At 48.1% G+C, this 19,855-nt stretch overlaps 1 protein-coding gene across 1 annotated transcript in view; it reads left to right on the forward strand.

The window, feature by feature from the left end:
- Positions 1-18,835: 18,835 nt before the first annotated feature.
- The window catches only part of CALHM3 (calcium homeostasis modulator 3), a 2,896-nt gene continuing 1,876 nt past the window's right edge, over positions 18,836-19,855 (forward strand). Inside the window, exon 1 of the mRNA XM_010287072.1 lies at positions 18,836-19,122. Coding sequence (XP_010285374.1) covers positions 18,836-19,122 — 287 coding nt within the window. The remainder of the gene's footprint in view (positions 19,123-19,855) is intronic.

The following is a 19,855-nucleotide window of genomic DNA, read 5'->3' on the forward strand; positions in this document are numbered from 1 at the left end:
GGCCCTAAACCCGCTTGCCCAGGGCCAGCCCAGCGCCCTGCCAGCGAGGAAGTTTGCGGCCAACAGCAGAATGCAGGCCCCTCAGGGAAGCTGCATCATGCACAAACATCCACCCAAGCGGACATGCTGTGCTGGGATGCAACTGTCCTAAAGCAATTGGGATTCTCACGGGTGCAAATATGCCAGAGCAGCACTCTGGGAGAGGCAAAGCAGATGGGCAAGTAGCTCCTTCTCCAGCCCCAGGGCGAGCAAAGGGGCGAGTAGGTCCCTTACTGGTCCCCAACCTACCCAGCAAGGTGGGTGGGTGCCGGCGCCCACTGCTTTACTCACCCTGACGGCTCACAGCAGTGAGGAGCTCCAGCGACGCTCGGGGAAGTGGGTAGGGTAGAAATGGGGTGAAGGGAAGCACTTCACTGGCAGGTCTCCTATGAAGGGTCAGGTGAAGGGCTGGCATGGGGCACTGCCTGCACGTGTGGCTTCTGAAAGCTGCTGCAGTATCAACATATCCCACATCAACTGGGACTGCCCTGCATGGTTGGAGCCCTCTGTGCAGAGATCAGCCTCTGTGCGGCTCCATATTTGTGAGCATCCGTGCTGCAGACATAAACTCACTCATACCTGCACAAGCCATGCCCCCATGGCTCGCTCTCTTGCCATGAGAGAGAAGGTCCACCACCAGATGAGGGGCTCCTCTCTGCCTTGCCTGCTCTGGATCCACCCAGGCGAGTGAGTTGCTCCCCAAAAGCATCCAGGACCATACAGGGTGGTGAGGTTCCCCTTGCCCTTTGTGAACATTGTATTTCCAGCCAGCTCATTACAGTGAGCTCACGAAGAAACACGGGACTGCAGCAGCCTTTAGACGGGCAACTCCAGCTCCTCATCATACAATACCTTCCATTCTGCTGAACCTAATTGTCTGCAACCAACAAAAAAATCCCTGTTCTTTCTCAACTCCTTTAATCTGTCTCTGTGCCTGTCCTTGAATTGTAAAAGGTCTTGAGTAAGGACTGTCACTTTTCTGGGAAGCTTCATGTATTATGGGGCAGAAAGAGGTGTCGCATAAGGCAAATTATAATGGAAAGAAGCGTCTTTCCATTGGATAAAAGAGATCTTGAAAAAGGAAAGGTACCAGAGTTTTAGACTGGAGGCACAGGGGACATGCCATCCATATAATATCACAGGGAACATTTCTGTGCAGTCATCCATTAAATTACGGGCACTCACGCGTGCATCATGCACCCTGCTAACTATGCCTTGTGTGATAGCTCACCACGTGGTAGATCCGATCCCAGAAGGACCAAGTGCTTTCCACTTCCACCAAATCCACTCTGAGTTTTAGACAGCAGGCACCAATTTACTCTCGGAATTGTAGTGTGAATATTAAACTATAACCCACATAGATCGTGTGCTCAACCAGCTCCCTTTTCACCTTGGAGAACCAAGGTAAAGCATATTTACATCAGCGAAAGGAGGAAGCTGTATAGATCTGCCTTAGCAACATGTCCAGCTTCTGTGAGGGATGGGCTTCGCTTTGCCTGACACTGCAGCCTGCAGTTAACACCGTGGGGAGGAATGCAAAACAGCACCAGGGTTTTGCTGTGATCGTATCTTGGTTCACTTTATCAAAGAGTCTTGGAATCTGCTCCTGACACTGGTTGGAGAAGGAGTGAGAAGGAGGGGCTGCTTGCTGTCCTTGCCAACTTATGTCAGCTCTTCCCACAGAAAATGTTGAGCAGGGTAAGAAATATGCTCTGTGATCACAGGGGCCCTTGATAGACAAAACAGGATCACAGTTTTTGCCTTTGGGTTTTTGCCTTTTTCCTGTGCTGTAGCAACAGGGAGCATTAAAACAGCTTGCCAAAACTGCAGGGCTTTCATGCCAGTAAGGCAGGACATTCCTTGTTTCTTAGTATTAGTGATATCAATTGAATTGGCTAATTAGGGACAGGCTATTTCTTGGTACCAATCCTGTCAGTTAGTGGGGGTCTGGTGGAGAGAGCATGCTGTGTCATAGAGCAGGTTGAGTTTGCACTGAATTATAATTCCTCTCCACCTTCTGTACTTCTGCGTGGGCAGCTGACCGCCAATTTGTAATTTGTGCCTAGAAGTCGATGGACACAATGCAGTCAGCTCACGAACTTCGTCTGAAATGAGCATCAGCGCCGGGAAAGGTGCTAACATCACGATTATCATTATGAACAAACACAAGGAGAAAGGCACTGCACAGTCACATCTGCTCATGAACAACGTCTACTGCCTTAAGTCACGACACCACCCATGAGTTCTCTACCCACAAGCTCTGTGCAAGGATGAGCTCCAGCTGTTCAGCTCAGGCATATGTGAAAGAGGAGAGAGAGGGGATGTGGAGGAGGATTTGTGAGATGGCTGGAGGGTAGCATCTGCATGCAAAAAAAGCTCGCTGGAGAAGGATGACCAGACAGACTGCTAGGTTTGGTACACAGGGATGCTTTCAGACTGTGAAGGGAGCAAGATCAGATGAGGCATTTGCATCTCAGGACACTGAGCGTTTTGCAAATATCTCTAACTCTGAAGCACTAAGCACTAGTGAAGCAAATGTAGTTAAAAATTCCCTTTGCAAAGCCCGCATTTGTGCCTTCTAGGCACATCATCCCTCAAGGGGTTGCACAAGAAACCAGGCAACCACAAACAAGGTATAATTATGAAGAATCACAAGAACGGGAGTACACACGAAGCCTGAGACACTGTTGCCAGAGGCTTGGGCAAACATGTGTCAGAATTTACACCCTGAGAGGATGCTCAGAGTAGGAAGCGTGACCTAGGGAATGAGTGTCACAGAATAAAACAGAGAGCAGTGAGTGGGCGCTGCCCAGGTCCTTTGGGCTTTGAAATTCATGGGGTCCAGCAAGCCTGGACCACTCACTGGCATGTATGTGAGTGGGGGTGCTAAGAAATTGGACATGCAATGGCTTGACCACCTTTTACACACATTGGAAACATTAATCTCAACAATAATCCGAAGGAGTGAATGCTTTCCTCCTTTCTGTTTTCCTCCATCACCAGATGAAGTAACTGAGGCAACAAGCTGATTTGGCATATGTGCACCTAAAGCAGCAAAGGGGCTGAGGATGGGGATGTGTCATACGTCTCTTCCAGGGCAAGGTTTAATCCACTGGGCCCTGCTGATTCCACACACCCATTAATCTAATTCCTTGCCTTATATATTGAAGAAGGATCTGCAAAAGAAATCAGCTGTTGCTTGATTTGCTGTAATTAAATGCCTGGCATCAGAACTTCAACAGATGTGGAAGAAAAAGCCACACCTATCCATGAAATGTATGGATCTGCATGCTGCAGGGAGAAAAGATCATTTGGGAGATATTCATTGCACCTAATTTTTGGGCTAATCTCCTAATTTACGTTTTTTTAATTGCCTGAATGACAGTTGGCCAATGGCGTTCTTGATGTGGCATGCATCAACCCAAATTGAAATGCCCTGCAGCTGCTGCATCAGGAGAGTTTGCCCCCATTGCTGTCACCTCTCAAACCTGGGCGGAGCTGGAGGTAGGACTCAGATGGGACAGAAGCAAATTCAGCATTATGAATTAAAATAGGGCAGGATGACAAGAGTTTGCTCTCAGTCATAGGTGAACAACTTCTTGCCTGTGGGTTTCTGTGTCTAACAGGACAACAGATTTCACAGCAGCAGCCAGCACATCCTGTGAAGATACTTCTAGAAATATTAGCTTAAGGTGAAGATGGGGAACAGATCTGTACCTGTAAAGCCTCATCAACATTTTTAAAATGTTCTGTTTCAGACAGCAGTCAACTAAACGTCATAATGACAAGTGATCATCCAGTTTGGTGTTTCTTCCCTGAGAAAGCTAAATCCTAGGTCACCTCTTTTGTAAGAAATGTAGATACTTGTTTTATAGAAGTGGGGTAGGAAAGAAGTGTCCATCTTTTGTGACACACTGTCTCTACAAAACACATTTTGTACAGACAGCTAGATGCTTCAGATTAATTCTGTTTATTTTCTGACCTTTACATTAGCAGTTCTCCCATTCATCAGCACAGGCTCTGCACGAGAGCAGAAGCTGCTGCCTGACCTTCAAGGCAGAACAACAGTAGCACTTACATGACACTTTAGTGCCTCATATATACACAGATATCCATCCTGGAGGCTGCTGGAAAAATCGTTCTCCTGGATTGATGCTTGTGCAGCCCAGCAGGTTCCTCTTCCTGATGGCATCAAGCTATTAGACTTGCTTTTCTAAGCATTTCAGAGCCCCAGCTCCATCCTGTTGGACAACAGGGTTGACTCTCATCTTTAGTTAACCCTGACTGCCAGCATCCATCAGCCATTGTGCCAGTGTCATTGTGCCCCCTCCTGCTTTTCGGTAGAAATTAGCCCATGCTCACGTACACGCTCCATCCAGCCCAGTCGTATACCCTGAACCTCTGGCCTATTCCCAACCCTGCACCCTACACTATGCATTTCACACTCTTTCTTGCCCCACAAGCCCTGGCAAAGCCTCTCCTAGCCCTGCTCTGCTCTCATCACCACCGGTTGTTCAAAGTCATCATTCTGTTTCACATTCAGCGGAAAAAAGAAAATTTCAGATGAGGGAGAAAGGCACAGAGAGAGTGCATGGACTTCTCATAGGGTTTCTTATTCCTCCAGTCCTCCTACATTCCTCCCTCTCATGCTCTGCAGCTGCTAGGTTGAGATCTCTCACCCTGTGTAAACCACTTACTTATTTTTCCATCAAGCAGCTTCATGGAGGGCTGCCCTTCCATGCTGCCCTTCCTGTTTAGAAGACACTTTCCATAAAAGCAAGCAAATCTGTTTCATTTATCATCTGCCTTAAAAATTAAGATCCTCCTCTGCTGCAGTGCCCCACAAGCCTTCTCCAGCAGGCAGCATGGCTGTGCAGGGACCACCGCTGACCACGATATCCAACATCCCGACAGCGTCTCGCTCTGGTGCAACAGGGGACACAAAACTCCACCCCATGATTCCTGCCACCGCGGGAACAATTTGGGGCTCATCCACAGCAGCGTTTTCAGGAAGATGTGCACCCTGACTTGAAAGCACCGTGCAATAGCAGAGATCTCATACTCAGGAGAACTTAATGTAACAACAATCGGCCTCACAGTTAAAAATGTGTGCATGCTGTCCCGCTGTACGTTTGCTAACTTGAACTTCCAAGGCTTGCATCATGTAGTGTCTTCACCTGACAGGTGAAGGAATCTTGTACTCTCAGGTTTTCCGAAACTAGATCCAGCTGTAGGTATGCCTTCATATTATCAACTTTCGACTTTCCATTTCTTTCACTTGGTTGCTACATTCTCTCTGAAGCTGCTTGCGTGAAATACATACAAATCCAATAACTGCACTATATGAAAGAGCAAGAAAAAGAGCAAAAGTAAGAGAATTGCTTCCTTTGGATAACTGATTCCTTTGGGAAGTTCCATTTTAATGAACAAAGTCAGTCTGTTTATGCAACACAGGTCATAGCAAAGGTCTGACCCCTGTACTGACAAGCAGAAGCTGGAGAGCTTTTACAATTTTAGCAGCCATTTTGCAAAGTGCTACTTATGTATTCATTGTGAACTGTGCCCAAAGTCAATAATATGAAAACTATTATTAACGGGGGAGAATAAATAGGGTGGTCAGAAAATATTAATTTCTCCCAGACATAGTGGTCACATTTGTTGAGCTCTGGCATGAAAACATCAGTTACACCTTCACTAGGTGAGGAGGGTTTAAATCCCTTTTAATTCAAGCCCATTGTGCTCCCCACATTGGGGAACTCGGTGGGGCCCGCTGAGCCCCAAGTCTATGTTAGAGCAACCCCAAGGCTGCTTCCTTCCACAGCAGAAAGCTTCAAGGGGCACGTTTGTGCCGTATCCCAGAGGCCCAGATCTCACCACTGAGCTGGGGCTTACATGAAAGGCCAGTACTGAGCAGAAGATATTTCCAGGGAAATCAGCCCCTCCCTATTTAAAGGGTCCTTTGATCTACAAGAGAAGACTGAGAAATCTAACAGGAATTTAGCACAGCTAATAGTCAAGCCTTTGATCTTCCCTTTGGAGTTTCACTGTCTGTCAGCCAGCCTGAACCCCTACTTCCAGCAACAGGAGTCAGAGACTCCTCCCTAACACATTACAGTGAATTTACCAGCTCCATAGATTGACCAGTGTTGCAGGGGTTTTTTTCTCCCCTTCTTGTTCGGGTAATTTCTCCCTTGAAACATTTTCTTGGACAATGCATCTTCCCTTCAGTCTCACTTTCACATCTCTGTCAAGATGGTGGCTATTTCTACTGAGGTGGCAGGCAGACCATTGCGGCAGAACATAGTGTCTGAAGGATATTTGCCTTCTAAAGAAGATTCTACATTCTTTGCAGATCTAGATGGGTTTACTGTTAAAGGAGACACAAATCAAGACTTTGATGACAGATGTTGGTGCCAACCTCATATCCTATTTCTGCAACAGAATATTTGCTTTTAATTAAATTTACTGCCCAAATTAACAGTGGAGTTGCCCAGATTTCTAACTGGGTCATCACAAGCCAACTTTACATCATGCTGAGCAGTCAGCATCCTCAAGGAATATTGGGAAAAAACAAACTTTTACTAAATGTGGTCCGTTAGAGAAAGGGGAAGTGTGTTAAGGGCTGTTAGCCTGTACCTCTAGAATGTGTTTGACATCCTCAATACCTAAAATGGTGGTTTAGATTATCAAGTGGAAGGCACCCAACAGCTTTGGTATACTAGTCAGTACTCAACTGTCAAGGTATTGAACATGTCTTGACCCTACATGTTGTTTCACCTACAGGTGGAGTTATTTAACGGTAGTGTTTCCCAACCATATTGCACATGAGGACTGGTGGTGTTTTAACACCTTTTCGGCCAGCTCCTTTTCCCCCTCAACACATTCCTCACTGGAAAGGCTGCAGACAGCCCCTGGCCCACACTACTAACATGGTGATGGACCGACTAATCCCATTCCTATTCAGACCCCTCAACCTTTCCCCATCTGGTTCCAGGACGACAGTGCAGCTTCACAACCTACAAGGTTTACAAACTCCAGCTAAACTTAAAGCAATAAGAAAAGTCTGGGGTTTTTATTTCCTAGTCTTACAGAGTCTGCAGAGCTCCCAGACAGCAAACAGCCCCCCAACACCACCATGCAGAATGACAAAAGCAGTAGCAAACAGCCGTCCAACCAAGACAGTCCTCTCGCATCAGACTCAACTTTAGACTGGTCATAGAAACAGGACATGTCCAGTACTTGTCCTCCTGACAAGCTCCCATCCAAGTTGGCCAACCCCTGGTAGTTCCTGAAGCTGAACACCACCTTCAGAGGTCCCCAGACACACTGACCAGGCTGCTCATTAATTCCCTCCTGGCCCCTACGAGGAGTCCCAAGCAGATTGCACTGAAGTTGGTTGAATCTCAAAATGATGACCCAGAAATAGCAGCAATAACCTTCTCTTCCCAGTCTACAGAGCCCTGCTGGTGGCACTGGATGTGCAGCCTGCTGGTAGCATCCAAAGTCACTGTTCCTCTTCTTTGATCTGTGACTCGAATGGTGGGAGCCAGCCAGAAACTCAGAAATGTCAAGTTTAATATCATAAAGCCCCATTGATTCTCAAAGACAATCTGTAGTACATTCATGATGGGAAGCACTTCTCACCAGGAGAATAGCAGGGACTGCTGAATTCAGCAAAACAGATGCAGCTATTTCTTTTTCCAAGGGCAGAGTCCTGTCCCAGCAGTAAGGACTAACCCCACAGGCAAATACCAGCCTTAATTTTGGCTTGACAGCCAGGCACAGCTAGAATGCATTTCAAAACTGTAATCTTGAAATGCACAACTAAACCAGGGAAGAACAGAGGAGAGCACGAGTCCCTGACAGGACTTATCTGAATAATCTTTGACAGACCTGTTCTTTTCTCAAAATTTCCAGTCTGCACAGCAGATCACAATATGAAATCGGATACTGTCGCTGGCTTCTGATAAATGTGAACATAAGGACTCAACACTCCCCATCTGAATAAATACTCCAATCCGAACTGCACCTCTCGTATTGTTCATGCTGTCACTAGAAACCTGCAGGCAGCATCACAGCCTAGTAACTGAGTGTCACCCACCATTATTCACTTCACGAAGAGATACAGATTTTCAGCTCTCATTTACTGACGAACATATTCCTGACATTATTATCTCTTCTAAAAGCCTCTGCATGAGTTATGCCTACTGGATTCAAAAAGAAATTTTTCTTCCCTGCCTATGAATTAATGCCGAGATTTTCCGTGTCTCCAAGTCATTTAGAAAACAAATTCCCTTTTAATTTTAAAATTGCAAGTAAAGGAGAAGCTACTATACTATTAGGCTAATTTTTGCAATGTTTAAATGACTGCCTGCTAAAAACTTACAACTCCTTTCCAGTCTGAATTTGCTGAGTTGCAAGTTCCATATCAGTGGAGCTCATTAGATGTTTTTCTCTTTGATCCAGCAGGCAAAGTAGATACTCATGAATTGTGGTTCCACCATTCAACCTTCTTTTCCACAAACTGAACAGGTCAAGGCCCTAGTTACGACCTTACGAGTATTTAATGCCAATTGTCAAGGCAGGGTTTTTGCTTTTATATAATTCTTACAGTTCTTGTTTTCACCCTCTCCATCTTTGCAGTAGTCAAAACCCTTTAGGGTGGAATCTAGCCTCATTTTGGGCAGGAATTCAATAGCAAGAGCTGGGTTTGCAATGCTTCTGCCTGCTTCCAGAGCACGCTTCTAGCTGAAAGAGAACACAGGCGATAAAACAATGATTATGCCAGATGCAGAGATTGAGAATTCGATAATCTGAAATAACCCAAAATACAATCCCTGCCTTGCACTTACGCGGTGTAACCGTTCTGCTCCGCTGCTCAGGTCAGAAAGCCACGGCGGAAGCCAGCAAGCGTCCAAGTGAAGCCGGCTCCAGGCGCTGCCTGTAACCAGCAGTAGCAAAGCCTGTTTGTGGTTGTCTCGTGGCCACTGTTTGCTGGCTTGGTTCCCCCCAAAATCATCCTCAGTCACAGAGATGATTTACTCCTAATGAGCAGGGGTGGTTCTTGGCAACAAATTCAGGAAGGCCAGATGAAGAGGGCTGGGACAGGGGAGGTGAAAACCAGAAACGGTGCAGAGGCACCAAGCCGGCTGAGCTGAAGGCTCTGCTCCATGGCTGGGAAATTAGCTGCAAGCAACCTGCTCAGCCATTAACTTCTGAGGGACCCTGGCTGCGACCAAGCAGGGGAGGGATCCGTTCTCCGGACTCTCCTCACTCCTGTCACTCCATTGCTCTTTCTGATGCGGACCTCAAATATTTTCTGTAGTGTCCCTCAGGGTCACTACAGCATACTCTTTTGAAGCGATGGACTGCCATCAACTAAAGAAAAGGGAAAATCTAATGAGGTTTAAAGCAAAGAAATGTGTCAAAGGGACATGTTCCCACTACAGAGAAGGGAGGGGAAGAGATGGGGGAGCACAAGGGGGTCTGCCTACGAAAGGTCTTGGTGAAGGGACAGGGATTACTTTACAACAGCACATTTAACGCTGCATGTGGTACCAAAGTCAAGACACCGAGTTCCCTAGGAGGTTTAACACAGAACAGTTCAGGGCCATTCAGAGCTCTGGCAAAAGGCTCATACCCAAAGCACTGCCACTGCAGATAAAACCTGAAGGAGCAGAGAGGTGGCTATCACAACGCCACAGGATCCTACCTTCCCACACGATCTGATTCTAGCTATTTGCTTCGGAAAGGCAGGAGTGGTTAGAGAGAGATGGGATGTTATGAAAGGCAGGGTGAGAAGATGATTATCCTCTGCAGAACACAAGGCACAGCAGGTAATTACTGCCTGTGGGACCACAAGGATTTAGGTTGGGACAGAGAATATGGAAATTTGCAATATGCCTTAAAAGACCATTTCTGTTGAGCCCATGATTGTTAGTATTCAATAAAGTTACAAATTGCAATCCATAATGACGTCTTCCAAAGGTATTTTGTGCTCTGCACTGAGGACCAGGACTGAGGGAGCAGAGTTTTCTTTAGTGAAGAATGACCTGTCTTTGATGGTGGCATGGTTTTGTCCTTAACGGTCTACGAGAGCTTGTTGGGAGTTTGGGATGGTTGGTCAGTTTTATCATACAGTTTCTATAAGATTACCTGCTGCTTTGGGTGTTTATTGCCTTCTTGGGATTGTCTCTTCTAAAAACGTGCATGAATTGCTCCTCATGATTGTGTACCTGCGAACAGCAAGCAGGAACACGTCAGAGACCAGCAAGGCAGCAGTAAACCCACAGCAACCCCCAGCCACCTCTTCTTCCCATCTTCCCTCTGACAAGGTGTTAGAGCTCAAGCTCTGACGCTTTTAAGCTCAGAGACAAGCTCCCAAGTCAGAATGTGGGAGAAAGAAGAAATAAGAGTTGTGCAGAGAAAGGAAAACTGTACCTTCGAGTCTGAACATCCTGAGCTTCCTAGGATTTCTTGGTTTCCCATTTATCATGGCCAAGTACAGACAAAATCTGCCACAGAGATCATTCACAAGTCACTTGTCATAACAGAGAATATCTGCTGCTGGTGAAAGGAAGAGAGTCCCCTGAGAAGGTTAAGGCAGGCTGATATTTTCCTGGGAGAAAGACAGAATTTCCACAATCTGATAAGTACACTTGTGTTCAAAGCATTCTGGAGACACCCAATACCATATAAATATCATAAATATACACAGAGAAGAAGCTTAATGATGTGAGAAGGTGGGTTATATACACAGATAAAGTCAAGAGCTGAATGACAAGACAACCTTGTGAAACAGGACTCTCGATTTTGCCAGAAGATGAATTGCAGCTACTGTGAAGCAAAGATTTTAAATGTTTCGGGGATGCCTGTTTTAACTCAGATGGCCCTAGCATCAGTAGGTGAATGAAACGGTATTTTTATATCAGAACATGCATTTTACTTAGGATCAGAAGTCACGTACTACTCTGCAGAGGAACTGATGACCAGGCAGCAGTGTGTGTGTGTATATGCATGTGCTGGGTAATAAGCTCTCTTTAAGCTGATACCTGAGGCCTGGATGCTTGGAAAAGCTCTTTCTTTGCAGCAGATAAGGAGAAGAGCTAGGAGAGAAAATGGTGATATTTGCCTGGGTGATAAAGATGTCCTCTTCACAGTTCCTAAACAATCCTGTCGTCGCTACTCCTGAACGAACCGCCTAAAAAGAGAGCCGCTCTCCAGCTGAGCTAGTCCGAACCAGAGCAGTCTGTAAGACAAGGCAGATTTTTAGCTGGAAGAAAAGGTTTTTAGAAAAGCAGCAGCAGCTCGGGGTAGCGAGGTGTCAGAACTGCTCAGCGCTTTCCGCACGGGCTCCATCCCGGGTGACAGCGGCTGCAGCTGCCGCCCGTGCTGCCGCGGCCGCCCGTGCGGGGCCGTGTCTGCTCCGATGAGGAGCGGCTGAGGCTTCCTCCCTGCGACTGCGCCGCCGGGGGCCTGGGTGGTTGCGCAGGGGCTGTCAAAGGATTTGACTAAAGGCTTCTGATGAGAAAGAGCCACTTTTTTTTTTTTTTCCCCCTGCAGAGAAATGCCATAATGAGCTGAGGTTTCTGTCTCTGGCTCACTCCGAGGCAAGTCTGGAGTCAGCACCGCTGCCTGAAGGGAACCTGAGACAAACTCAGATGCCGACCAGATTAAATACTGCTGTACGTGGTGGTTTACACCTTTGCAAAGCACACATCATGCCTCGCTGCGTGCGCATCCTCCTCTCACAGAGACAGGGTTTTTTAGCCATCACTGCATACGAGAGTCAATAAGGCACTGGAAGAGTAAATCTCCCACCTCACAGCACCAAGGAAAGTGGAGATGAGATTAATTTTAACCCCTGTAGAGAGAGGTTGGGTTTTCTTGTAACAAGAAAACATCTGCAGTGTTTTGGTTATGTCTTGACGCATACCTTGCTTTTCTTGGGAAACTCCTCTTCCTGACTCACGGTTTAAAGCACAGAGGAGTGGAGATCACAACCACTATCCCCTCCCAGCCCTGCCAGTGGGACTGCTTCACTCCCAGTTACCAGCCCAACCGCTGCAGTATATTTACAATGCGTAAGAAGAGTTAACGTTGCGCTACCACGCTTTTAGCCCAGGAAACGCCTGACATCCCCCTTAATAAATATACATGAGATGAGTCGAAGCATCCTGAATGAGAACCGCGCTTGTGCTCCAGCCTCCAGCACCCATTCCATCGATGCCACAGAAGTCCAGCGGCTGTATCGCTGAGCAACAGCACAGCAGGGCTGTGCCGCCCGCCGCCCCTTCCCGGAGGCGCTGGGAGCTGGCCATCTCCAGGGATGCCCCTGAAAAATCCCCCTCCTGCATCTGAGTATGATGGGGCGGACGGACAGACAGACAGCGTGTGGCAGCGCGGCTGTGGGCGGGCAGGAAGCCGCAGCACCGCGGCGCGGTGGAGGGTCTCCCTGCACGTCAAGCACGGGGATTCAAACTTGCTCTTGTTAAACACACTGTTTAAGACCGGTGCATCATTTTGTGTTGCACCAAGAAAAGGTGTTTTCACACTGTTTAGAGGCTTTGCTCCGCTCCCTTCCCCTTGCCCCGCTCTAGTCCCTCTGGCTGCAAATAGCCCTAGCTCCCCGGCTTTAAAGCACCAGCATGCACAGCAGTGACACTGGGATGCTTCTTCATAACTCTATGCCTGACTTGAAAACACAGTTTTTCTTAAGGTCTCGAGTAAAAAAAAAAAAATTCTTGGGGAAAATAAATTGCGAAATTTCCTAATAAATTTCTCTTTACAAACTTCTTCCATTCCTGACACGTAAATTAGAGAAATATAGGATCACTCCTTACAAAAGATCTGTGATGTTAATCAGTTTGTCTCTAGGGCACTCATACATCATTGTTTGTGCATCCCAGAAGTACTAAATCCAACCACAATCACAGTCAGTGCAGGTAGATTCATGTCATAACAACGTATCTGTAACCACAGAAGTGTTTTAAGAAATCTCTGCTATGGATTACATCTTGAAAATTCAAGAGTCCTTCTCTAGTACCCCAAATGGTTACTGCCTGGATTGCTGGTAAGAGTCAACAGAAAGTAGTACTTCATATATGACATGTGTTCTTGACTGTCAACACGGAACAACTTGTAACGAGATATGGAAACATAATCAGGAATTTGTTTTATAAAGCCATATTCCCTATGGTTATAGCAAACAAAATTTAATTATCTTATGGTCATTTTAACATAACAGCCAGGAGAAGAGTGACAGTAAACCAACCTATGCATGGGATTTGAGCGCTGGCAGCCAACGTCTACAAGTCGAGTGCTCGTGCACCAAGAGCATCTCTGCACGGTGGCAAAAAATAAGTGGAGGCATCAGCTTTTACCTGTGACTTACCTGAGGGTCTTTGGTGAATTAACAACACAGTGCAGGCAGAAATTTTGGCTTAAAAGCCATGCGTGCAGCTATCGAAGGACTTGGTCTGCTTCCTGGAGTAATCACATCGGACGAGGACTCTGTCAGCCCCAGACCCCAGTGGCTGCAGAGGCCCAAGCTCACAGCACTAAGATGTGCTTCATCACCCAACCTCCCTTTCCTTCTAAACACCTAAATAGTTTCTATGACATCTCTGCATACTGATCTCTCCGCAAAAGTTTGTTATCTGTGGTTTTGAGCCTGTAAGCTGTGGACTCCCCAGGCCTGGAGCTTAATTTTAAGAGTCTGAGAAAAATAACGGGAAAAGCTATTTAAATGTCAGCAGCCTTAAATCTGCTACCTGGGGCCTGTACCTCTGTTGGAAGATAGGCAAACATTAGCAAATCAGAAAAAGCCTGAAAATCGCCTAGCTGGGATATTAGGAGATCAGCCTGATTCCCTAATTCTGCACCTTATTCCCTAATTCACTCTCGAGATGAGAAGAGACTCCATCTCCAACGATCTCGCTGCAGCATCAGCTCCAAGCCAAGCAGATAAATGTCCTTGCAAAAAGCTCTCTCTGTCAGAAATTGTGTGAATTAGGTCAAGGTTGGGATAATGCAGGAAGCAGGACTTCCACGTAAGCCAAAAAGCTAAGTGCTAATGGCCAGGAGAGCAATATATAATGAGCTCCTAAGAAGAACAATACATAACTTGGCAGTATATTTCCTCGCTGGCAGTCAGCTGCGTGTTGGTGCTTTAATGAAGTTGCAAGGCAGAACACAGGAGTCTCTAATCTCCAGAGAACATTATTAATGAAGACAAACTACATTTCGTAATGCTGCCGTTATTTTTGCTAGCATCTCATTAATCATTTAATGGTCATTACTCATTATTTGCTTAGCCTGGGCAGTGTACTCAGCTGTGCAAAAATACACAGATTCAGGTGGTCCCTGCCCCACGGAGCCAACAGTCCTTTAATTTGTCTCTGCTGCCAGTGCCCATCAGGCGTTTGCGTAGTGTTTGCAGGGAGGAAATACTGCCTACGTCCTTCTTCATGGGCAGCTGGAATGGAAGGTGACTTCTGCTGTGATAAATTGAAGATGCTGAAAGATTTCCAGGCAGTGAGGGGTAAAATCCTCTGCCAGCTTTGCAGAGAAAGGTGGCAATGATGCTGCTCCGCTGTCCTCAGATACCAGTGGGAGACCAGTCTCCAAACTGTCTGAAAAAGTAATAGAAACTAAAGCTCAGTTGCAACCTGCTGGTCAAGTATAGACAGGCTCTCAGGGGGGTCCACCTGCGTGCCCAAGGGTTAGGAACAGGCCCACCTGAACGACAGAGGAACGAGATAGCGGTCTGTAAGCACTGTCACTGGTAAAGGTGATTTATAGTGCTAATGTCCTTCACCTAAACACAAGATGACATGTTTCCTCTAAGCCTTGAAAAAGCACTAACCCTTGTCCTCTGAATAAACGTGGCCAGGCAGAAGGGGTTTTCCAATTTACCAGCTGAGAGGTACCAAAACCAGAGGCCAGTCCAGAGTCCTCCCGTGGTGACCTGGCAGAGCGTAGCTGCTCGCGCACCACAGGGACAACAACCGGTGACTTGTTCATCCTCCCAGAACCCGGCGTGGGGGTCCCTGCGGATCCACACTTAAGCCCATAAAGGGAAAGGGAGGAGAGGAACACGCATTGCTCGGTACCTGCTCCCTGTGGCCATACAGCGCTCATTTTAACCAAACACCACGCGGAGGTGGCATCCCTGTGTGGCAGTTAATGAGCCAAGAAATTAGGAAGGAAGAGGCATTCAGAACTAAATTCATTTCATAGCCGCCTCCTGCAGTCCAGGAATGTGCTGGGCTGGGTCTGCGTTCCCGGTTGGTCCCAGGGTAACTCCATGGCCGGCCACAGGGTCACAAAAAAGAGTGAGGTGATAACTCAGCCTCCTGCGGTGCGGGTGGGGGGCCCCGACTGCAGCACCCACTCGCAGCAGGACAGTCACCACTGTGCCCTCAAGGCGGGTGTCAGAGCTGCTGTGCCTTTGCAGATCAACTGCACAACCCCCCGTTTCTAACAGGGGAAAAGGAGACTTTTTTTTTGTGCACTTACCTCATCTCAGGAGCAGCTGACCAACCTACGTAACAGTTTTCTAAAAATATTTTGCCCGAGGCAGATGTTCAGGACAGAAAAAAATCTGTCCAGGTAATTAAGTAATTTGTCAAAGTTATAAACAACTGCAAATGGCTCCTAATGAGGTAACCCATCATCTCCTATGCCTCAGGCCGGGAGCGCTCCTGCCAGAGCCCTGGGGGCCCTTCCCCGCTGCCGGGACGAGGGCTCGTGGCCATGTCCCGTTTCCAGCAGAGCAAGCTTCAGGACAGGTGAAACGTCTGCTCCTGGACACCAGCTTTCCTGGGGGAAGGAGGGTCCAGTCCCAGCACAGAAAAGGGACACCAAAGTGTGACAAAGCAACTCATATCCCCAGCAGCTCACTCGTTGCTGGGATTTGGGGGAGGGCAAGGAGCAAGCGGGGTTACCGGCACAGCCACGGTGCTCCTGCCTCCATCCTTCGGGGACTGACCCAACGGCGAGCCTGGAGCTCTCACAGCCTGAGGGCGCAGCCCCAGACACACTGGACCTGCGCTGCTGCCTCTGCTCCCCACCGAAATATACGTATAAGGGCTTGTTCTGGATATGCACGCGCCTTGAAGGCATGCATGCTGCACGCACAGCGTCAGTGCTGCTCCAGCATCGCAGGTTCATGCACAACGCTGACCATACCGTTCTGCTGAATTTGTCCTATTTTAAATGACCAACTCAAATTTTGGTGATGAAATCATCCTTTTCCCCAAAGCAAGAGGGACTGATGGCTGTGCTGCACCAAAAGGGCTCTCACCTGTAGGGTGAGGGTTTCTGGCACCTGTACCCAACACCCTCTCCATCATCCGAGGTAAAAGCCTGTGGCTGGTATTTCACTCCCATAAGGGAGCGGGGAAGGGTGTCCTCCTCCCTCTCCCCATGTTCTGCAGTGCTGAGGCAAAAGCAAAGTGTTGTCCAAAAGGTCAACCAAAAGGTTGATCCAAGGTCATCCAAAATATGAGCCAGGGAACAACAGCTTCCAGCACGGGTTCGGAGATCTGCTGCCAAAGAGCAGCCGCCTTCCGCTGAGGACGGTGCCCGTGTCCAACAGCCCCAGAGAGCCACGGGCAGCCTTGTGGCAGTCTCTGAAGGGTCACTACACCGCTGGAGACATGGGGCAGGTCCCCTTGCTGGAGGAGAGGACATAGATTATTTTAGTCCTTTTTTCCTCTTTGTTTCACCCTAAGAACTGAATAATCAAATGTATCTAGTTTTGAGAATCCTTTTGCCCATACCTAGCAATTTACATACCTCAAGGATCCTTTTTCTCTCTCCCCAGGAGGCTCACTATGCCTTTTGCCACAAATTAAGGAATACTCCCTTTCTTCTATGATTCAACAACCCCATGCCTCAGCTCTGAGTTATTGGTGAGATCCCAGATCGCAACAGAGCACAGTAATTACCCTGAGGCGTCCTTTGCAGACCTCTAACATCCAGGCCAGGCAACTGCGTTCAGGAGAAGTAAAATTCCCTCGTAGCTTGTGCTGTCCAAAGGATGCTTCCTGCTCTTTACTGAGCTGAGAGGAACTATTTAGCTTTTACTATGTTTTTGCCCAGGAGAGCTGGAAAGGCAAAATAATTTCTTTAAAGTAATTGTTCTACAGAGAGCACTGGAACCCAAGTCAGCACATAAATGCAAGTCATTAAATGAGAAACCTAACGAACATTGAAGCAGCTGGGAATCAAAGCAGGCTGCACCCTGGCTAAAAATCACCCGTGGAGTTCAGCAAGGAGTCCTGATGCCTTGTAACAGCAAACTGGAAGCAGCAGCGGATCAGCTGCGGGTTTTTATGGCTGATGGACGAACATTAACAGTCATTTCCACTCGCTGGCAAAGGAGAACACAAATATTATGGTTGGTGCAATTGTATTTCGTTAAAGTAATAGTGCGAGTTGCTGTTTATATCGGAGCGGATGATCTTGTGACCTTGTGAGTCAGCGTGTGTCGCACACCCGCTGTATGTGCCCGCGAGCGACTATAGGTACCCGTTCCCACTGCTCCCTTTCGGCCTGATCCTATCAAGGCAACCAGCCCTGCAACAGGAGCCAGCGCGGCCAGAAACCTCAGCGCTGGCAACTAGTGTACTTCAGCGGAGATGGTTCCTCTCTTTTTTAACAAAATAAGTAAATGTAACACCTTTTTTTTCCTTTCCTGAACACATGTGTCTGAGGAGAAATCTGAAAATGTTTTCAGATGAAAGCCAGGGAGAAGAAAAATACGTTGAAAAAGTCAAAGAAAATAACTGAGCTTCCTTGTGTGGTCATGAGCTGTATTCATCTGTAAAATAAACTTCAGAGAGGAAAAGAGGAATAGCCTCTGGGATTTTTAAAATGGACAGCAGATCATAATCCAGTCCCATGGGACAGGTGAGCCGGCTGCTCTGGTTGCACCATGCCCTCTGACAGGGAGCAAGACGGAGCCCCGGTGCAAGGGCTTTGGACGTGGGTGTAGGTATGGTACAAATGTCACGGCACGTGTGCGATGTGTAGCCGAGAGCAGCCCTTTTCCCCCGAAGTGCCGTTGAAGGCTTTGAAAGCTATCGATTCTCACAGCCTCCTGGCTGGAGGGCTGGTCCTTTCGGCCCATTTTCATAGGGAAATCGGAGCTCGAGGCGATGTGGCGTGCTCGGAGCCAGGCGTGTGCTCCCTGCCTCCGCCTGCCCCGCTCAGGGCTGGGGACCTGCTTCACCGAAAAGAAATGGGGCGGCAGCAGCAATGCAGATGAGCTCTTTTGACTTGCCTGGTTTCTCCTGGCTGATGAATTGCTCAACAGCCCTCGATCGGCAGAGAGGGCAGCTCCCAGGCACCCGCTCACGGCACTCTGTTGAGACTTAGCATCTCTGGGAGGGGAGGGAGGGACCCAGCACTACCGGAGGCTGCCGCTGGTTGGCATGTATAGGACAACCTTGAAAATGAAAAACAGGATGTAAAAAACAGCTGCCAGACACTATATCCATCTGCTCACCTAGAAAAGCTACCAGCTGCCCTGGAAGAAAAGCACGGGGTGAGAGACGGACCTGTGAAAGCTGTGTGCCGGAGGGGAAGCCCCAGCACAGGGTTTCCCCCGCCACAGCAGTTCTCTCCCATCCCCATCTACTTCTCTTCCATCCCCATCCTCCTGCCCATCCGACTGCGAGCCGAGCTGCGTCCCTCGCCCTGCGGCAGCAGCAAGTGGGTGAAGGAAGACAGGCTGTGCCGGGCAGCCCGGGGATTTCCCAAGAGGAGCATCCCTGGCCAAAAGAACACGATGGACCGTTTCCGGATGATCTTCCAGTACTTCCAGTCCAGCTCGGAGTCTGTAATGAACGGGATCTGTGGGCTGTTAGCCCTGGTTAGTGTAAAGATGTATACCTGCTTTGACTTCAGCTGCCCCTGCCTGCCCCGGTACAACATGGCATACAGCTTGGGGATCGTGTTCGTACCCCCCATCGCCCTCTTCCTCTGCGGCCTCATCCTGAACAGACAGTCCCTGGTGATGCTGGAGGAGTGGAGGCGACCGCAGGGACGCAGAAAGAAGGACCTCGCTGTTATCAGGTGGGGTTTGCTCTGGGAGTGGCGTCCCCTCTTTCACCTCCCGCTTAGCTGTCTGGCCTCCATGTCTTTGATCCCACCAGGAATTCATTTTCTTCTAAGCTCAGCGCCTGAGACCTTTCCTCACGAGCCTGGAGGGGCAGGGGTATGGTAAATGCATTTACCACAGCAGAATCGAAGGCAGAGCCTCGTCCCACCCCAGCAGAGGAGGGCAGGAGTGCCGCGGCACCGACGGCTGGATTTTCACTGCCACCCTGGGAAACTGCGTTGCTGCCTGCCCTGTCGTGCATACGCAGGTTTCTCCTGGGGCTTACACGTGCAAAAAGATGAGGCATTTCCACTTAAATGTGCAGAAAGTGTGGCATTTCCCTCACAGTCAGTCTTTATTGATAGATTTATGCTTTCCCTCCTTTCAGTTTATATTTTACTGACTTTTATTTTTACTGACTGGTGTAAGGGAGAGGAGAACCACATTCCATCTGTTACATACACAGTTTTACCCAGTGCACAGAGTGGGGCAAGAACGGCTGAAGAAAAAAGTGATTTTCCAGGCAGAAACTGAGATGATGAGAAAAGAAAGAGTAAATGAAGAAGAGAAGGGAGCGCTGACAAGGATTTGTGCGTGGAAGACATAAGCATACAGTCAAGGCAAGCACATAACGAGTCAAAGCACATAATGAGACAGCTGTGCATCAAATGCAGGCAGCATGCAGAGCACTGGCCCAGATCTCATCTG

The sequence above is a fragment of the Phaethon lepturus genome, unplaced genomic scaffold (assembly GCF_000687285.1).
Source record: "Phaethon lepturus isolate BGI_N335 unplaced genomic scaffold, ASM68728v1 scaffold44495, whole genome shotgun sequence".
Classification (NCBI taxonomy): Eukaryota; Metazoa; Chordata; class Aves; order Phaethontiformes; family Phaethontidae; genus Phaethon; species Phaethon lepturus.